The sequence below is a fragment of the Gavialis gangeticus genome, unplaced genomic scaffold (assembly GCF_001723915.1).
Source record: "Gavialis gangeticus isolate Ggan-Ray unplaced genomic scaffold, GavGan_comp1, whole genome shotgun sequence".
Classification (NCBI taxonomy): Eukaryota; Metazoa; Chordata; order Crocodylia; family Gavialidae; genus Gavialis; species Gavialis gangeticus.
The window spans coordinates 56041434-56047472 of record NW_017728994.1 but is presented as its reverse complement, the minus strand read 5'-3'; the positions used below and the strand labels follow the sequence as shown (position 1 = coordinate 56047472).

General features: G+C 43.5%; 1 protein-coding gene across 8 annotated transcripts in view; it reads right to left on the bottom strand.

Annotated features, from left to right (window-relative positions):
* Positions 1 to 1150: 1150 nt before the first annotated feature.
* PLEKHS1 (pleckstrin homology domain containing S1) overlaps positions 1151 to 6039 on the bottom strand; it is a 32738-nt gene continuing 27849 nt past the window's right edge. For 7 of the 8 annotated variants that reach the window (XM_019502849.1, XM_019502844.1, XM_019502841.1 and 4 more), the window contains 2 exons: positions 4746 to 4830; positions 1151 to 2428 (listed from right to left, as the gene is read on the bottom strand). In XM_019502849.1, coding sequence (XP_019358394.1) covers positions 4762 to 4830 — 69 coding nt within the window. In that variant the 3' untranslated portion in view covers positions 1151 to 2428; positions 4746 to 4761. The remainder of the gene's footprint in view (positions 2429 to 4745; positions 4831 to 6039) is intronic. The other variant, XM_019502845.1, reaches the window with a different exon arrangement.

Below are 6039 nucleotides of genomic sequence, written 5' to 3'. Positions count from 1 at the left end.
TCCAGCAACTTGTGTCATACATTGCCTTAAATCAGCAGTGTCACGCTCATCTGGCTCCACAGGCTGGATGAATGGTGTGGGGCTCATCCATGGGTTAAGTCAGGCCTATGGATCCCTGCATGCCAGATCCAGCATGTGTGGTGCTCGCTTTGTCCTATCCGGGATTATGCCACACATGTTGTCCCCTCCAGCTGGCCCAGGACCTGTGCTGTATGCAGCACCCACTCCAGCAGGCAGCGTGGGTCTCGAGGCAGCTGGAGCAGGTGCCACGTGTGGCACTTCTGGACTGGCCGGGGCAGGCACCACATGCAACTCAGTCCTGGGCTGGCTGGAATGGGCAGTTTGTACAGCGCACATCCCAGGCCCTGCGCACAATGCTGTACTGGTTTGCACCATGTGCAGCATGTGGGTCAACTCTGAAACCCAACTGAAGCACCATGGGCTGGATCCAGCTCATGGGCCATATCTTTGACACCCCTGCCTTAAATGATTATATCAGAAGTCCTTTATAAAAAAAGTGGGTATAACAGAGCCACAAATGCCAGTGAAACCAGCTGGGCACAGACTTGAGAATCACACAGCAGAGTGTAATAGGAAGCAGCACAGACACTTCAGCCAATATATGATATTTTATATAACCTATTTCTTAGTTAAAAGGGAGGATCACACGAAAGATCATGAATCCCACTATGCAGAACTCAGGCAGAGAGGGAAATTAGTATTTAATAAATGTAAACCACTGAAAAATAATCTAAGAATAACATTTCCTGCCCAGTGGATACCATATGTTTAAAGTCATTACCTTTGGACCTTCCAGGCTAGAAATAAGGATGGCATCCTATTGGGAATCTAGCTATCTCACTTGCCCATTGATATAAAACTCCTTTGTAGCTCACAGGCACCATGAGATGTTGAATACTGAGTTGGAGCCAGCTATCGGCTTAGGGTTGCAACTTGCTTATCCAGGATCTTGGGTTGGTATAACAACAGGGGAAGTTTCACATTGGGGGATTGATGTGGCGAGTCACTTGGGGGTCAGGATGTTTAAAGCCATAGCATAATCTGGAATATTACAGTTAGTGCTGGGGTGGGAGGGTAGGAGCTGAATTAGGGCCAGATGATGCAGTTGGAGAAATATGATCAGCTTCACAGGGGTGCTGTACATTTACTTATGACAGGCAATTTAACACAGGCGTCTGCAGCTTATTGTATCGATATCACCTGTATGCTTTATGTTTAGAAGACAATCCATATGAAAAATAAAATCAACTCGTATGTAACAATCGGTGTATAAACTATGTACAAACTGACATAAAAGCAAGCAACACCTGCTAAATCACTTGGTAGCTCCTTGATGATTACTTGCAAAGGTATAGAAATAAAATTCAAGCTCCCTGAAATACAGTCAAATGCTCGTTGGCTGGGCAAATCTATCAAAAGTGCATTTTTGTCATAGAAGCAACACTATTGCCATAATAGTCCATAACTGAGAGTTGCACAACGCGTTGTTCATTTTCTGCTTCACCAGAAATGATGTGTACAGATTCCATTGCGGTGGCTTTCCCAATGACAACCATATATGGCTCATATCATTCCTGCTTGTATGTCTCCCTTTAGGAATGTTGGTTGCATGGAATGGCAGGAAATTGCTTTAACACTATCTCTACCTCCTCCTTTCCTCTATAATTGGAAAAAGGAAGTACTTTGTGCTGTAGTTCAATGGCACGTGGCCTTTTTCAGGAAAGGTTTGAACACAGGTTGAAGGCACTGGATGTTTTTAGTCTCTAAAGGGAGAAGATTAAGGGGGTACATGATAACAGTCTTCTAAAATGGGAACGGTTAGGAGAAAGAGAAGAGGATGATGACCAATTGTTCTCCATGACCACTGGGGGCAGGACAAGAAGAAATCACCCTAATTTGCAGCAACGATTGAAGTTTGATACTAGGAAGAACTTTTTAGCCATAAGGATAGCTAAGCACCAGTGCAAGAGTCCCCGGACGGTTGTAGAATTTCCTTCACTGTTTTTTAAGAGCAGGTTGAACAAGCTTGTGTCAGCAACGACCTAGGATACTCATTGTGTCATAGTGCCAGGTGGAGCACTAAACACCTTTGGGGGGGCTCTTTGAGTCCTCTTTTCTGCAATTTTGTAATGTGGGGATGAAAGATCTCACTTGAAAACTGATATATCTACAAAACTGGAGAAGGCATTTAGCCACTAAAGACAAATGTTCAATGATGTTACTCGGAGACAATCCAAAGGAAAGAACCCTATAGCAACTTTGGATTGCTGTTCTTCAGGGGGAGTGTCACTCATTTCCTTCTATCTTCAGTGTCCCCATTGCACCAGAGATGCCTTCTGTATTGGACCTATGTCCCCCTAGGTATCTCTCTGTACAAAGGTCAGGATGAGGCGGCTCCTGTGTGATCCTGAAATAGAAATATTAAATAGTGATCTCTGTCTCGCCCTCCAAAATATGCACATAGCAAACACAATTCTCTAGAAAGTAGAAGTCTGTAAAATATTAATTGCAGGAAATTATCTTCATGAACAGAAGCTGAATTTGAATTTGTTGCATAAACATTATTTTTTGCCTGGTTTCTGCTGTCACCACCATCAGCCTAGCAACATTTTACAGAAACAAAGATCCTCACTGGATTTCAAAGGAAGTATACCAATTGTACTTGCAGGCAAACCCAATGCTGGAGTAAGTGGGAGTGACCAGACTCACTTTGATAGAGGTGTACCTGCTTTTCATAGCAGTGGTAAATTTGGTTCATCTAATTAAAAAAAATACAGACAGAGGTACGGTCTGGGCCAAATTCACAGTGACTGAAGCTTATACATATTCAATGCATATTCGTATGCCATTCACATTCAGTACGGCTGCACCTGCTAATTGCAGTAGTGATTTTGGCCCTTTGTGATGCTATACCTAGCGAAACAATCTGATCTGTTTTCAGCTAGAATAAGGCAGCTGTTGTATATAGAAGGAGTCTGTATTACATCCAGATATGCTCTGTCATGTTTCAGAATATAGCACAAGTCTCTTTGCGGCAGTGTTTCTCGGTGTTTGCAGGCTCAAGGCACTGCTTGTTAGACTCAAGGCACCCCTTAGAAAATCCTAGCTCTTAGCTTTCACCTGTTTTTTGATGATGGAAAAAAAATAGAGCAGTTTTTCTCTTGCAAATAACTCAGACTGCAACAGGTCAGTCATTTGGTCTTATTATTTGAAATGTCTTGATTTTCCTGGCGATTCATGTGTGGGTGTTTGCACGCGTAACAAAGCTAATGTGGAGCGGCTCCCCCAGAGCTCTTGTGACAGTCTCGTAGCACTCCAAGTGCCGCAGCAGGTTGGTTACGAATCACGGCTCTGCGGCACGGGACAATACCAGCTTTCAGCATCCAGTAGAGGGCACCCCTGCAGAAGTTTCTATACCAAGCAGCACCACATTTCTGTTGGGATATAGCTGCAAATCAGGCAGATTGCCAAGATGATAAATGAAGTAGCACAAATTCGTATTCTTTTCCTAAACATCTACGTGAAGTTTGTTCGCCAGGGAAAGGTATAAATCCTTGGTCTGGAAGTTCCAATGTGTGAGTGACATGTTTAATGACATGGAAACACTTTTTCTTTCTCATATTAAGTTGGATTTGTAACTTAATATGGCATGAGATTGGCAGTCCTGGGAGTTGAAGAGTGCTATAGAGCTCCAGAATGGGTCACAGTGCCAACTTCACCAACACGCCTGGTTTAGTTTGAAATCCATTGCATTTCAGTCCTTAACTTTTCTGTCCTAACTGCTAATTTAGGTGTGGAGATGAAGCATCTCTGAGGATGATTCTTGTGATACAGCAATGAAAAGTCTCTCTCAAACAGTACAATAATCTAGGGAAATCTTCAGAGGAACTCTGTTTACAGAGTGCCTGCTTCTGCATGTCACCTCCACTCCATTTGTCCTCTCAGCAAAGTCCCGATCAGCTCTTTGCTCAGCAAAATCGCCTTTTTAGAACAGGCCCACACTTGCCTTTTCCATCCCCGCTAGTCATTATGCATCTGGCTTCGCTGCTAGTGAAGCCAAGTGTGGTAGGATCAGGTTCCCACCCCCCAATGAACACAACTCTCTTGGATCTGCCGATGTCTTTCCATGATTGTAGTTCAAAACCACCTTTCCAGGGCTATGGCTGCTGTCCCACAATGAGAACCAGGCTTAACATGGCTTTGTTCCAGAAACAATTTTCCCATGACCCCTAAGTGATTATGAGTTCAGTAGTAGCCTAATAAGCAAACAAAGGTGTGCATGCTGATTTTCCACTGGGTTTGCAGTACAAAAGTTTATATCCCAGGGCTTGGCTTTCAGGTGTGTTACAAATATTCCCACTGATAATACTGCTAACATGTCCAAGATATTGTGTTGGGATTTTAAAAATTCTTATTCTTTCTCTGTCTCTCTCTTCTTACAACTGCACACAATGCTGTCTAACTGCTCTGACTTGGGAGATTTTGGAAGTATCCTATTGTACAGAACATAAAGGCACTGCTTTCTTATGCTGTCTGCTCTTTATCCATCTTGTCTACTTAGACTGATCTCTTCAGGGCAGGGACTGCCTGTGACTCCTTGCTGGTACGATGCCTAGCACAAAGAGGATCCGCTGTCGGATGGTCCTATGCATTACTGAAAGAAATATGATTGATACATGCTCTCCCTAAAAACACATCGGAAGGAGCATGTCTTTGACACTTACGCAAAAGCACTGTTGTTTAGGAACATGAACATCCTTTAACGTGGAAAATGTTTGAAGCTGGGATCCGACATACAGTAAGTTTCACCTTAAAAGAAATGAAAGTCATTTTGTTATAGTGGGCGCGCCTACATGGGTGCATCTACACCTGCTTCTGACTGCACATTTGGTACCGCACAGTCATTTAGTACTTGCTTTAGCAGTATATTCATGTCTAATCAATATTAGTGGCGCCACCAGTCTTTTTCTTACCAGCTGCATACAACTACCCTGTTAATAGAGCATTTTCTCTTGGTACCTAACAAAATGTTACCGTATGTTTTCTTTTGGTGCATGTTCTTTTAAGCTTCACTGGCATCTGGTGAACTTAGCATCTTCAGCTGATACTAGCATGAAAAGTCTGCGCGTAGGGCAGACAACACGTGCACCAAGACAGCAGCCTGTATATTGCTGCGGTGTACTGTGAGGGCTCTTCAGACAAATCCCAGGCCCTTTAACAGAAGGCGATAAGTACTGGATGGGGAGTCCTGTTGAGTGGTTCGAAAAGGGACTAGAATCACGCCTCCAGAGCTCTGTTCTAGCAACCCGTGTGTCCATGCTTGAAGCAGCTGACTAAATGCACAGGAAATAGGAGACAATCCCTAGCTCAAGAAGCCACCAATTTAAGGGACTTACCCAAAAGATGCTCAACACACACAAGTGCCACTTCATGTGATTTACAGTTGCTCAGAGCCCCTTAGGATTGATCAGCATCTCTCACAATTAGACCTTCCATGGGCATTATAATGGAGTGCTGACACCTGCTACCCCTGAGAACCAGGGAATGAAAGGTGCATCCTCACAGCTGTGTGGAGAGGTTACTTGGTGTCCGTGCTGTTAATGCTGATTTCCTCTTACGTCTGGTGCAGTAGTGACTGTGGTGGTTTTTGCAGCGCACCGACAACTATCTTTGTGAAAACTATTTCAGCAGCAGCCCCCAACCTTGCCTGAGACCACTAGTCAAAAGTCCTTTTCTAATTGCTTATAATCACATTACTATCCATCCATGTTTCTGTTTTAAATGTGGTCACTAGTCTTTTACATGCTGAATGCCATTTCCACATCACTTTTCGGAGCTCAGCTGGTTTTGAGCTATCTGATTGGCAGATGTGCCAAAACAGGAGAGGGTTTTTGGAAGTACGTGTATATAAAACCTGTGCAGATCGCAAAAATGGCAAAAAGGATTTTGCTCCAGAGAAATTTCCAATTAAGCATAGGCAAAGTGTGAGAAAAGGCTAGTCTTAAAGATGAATGTTTT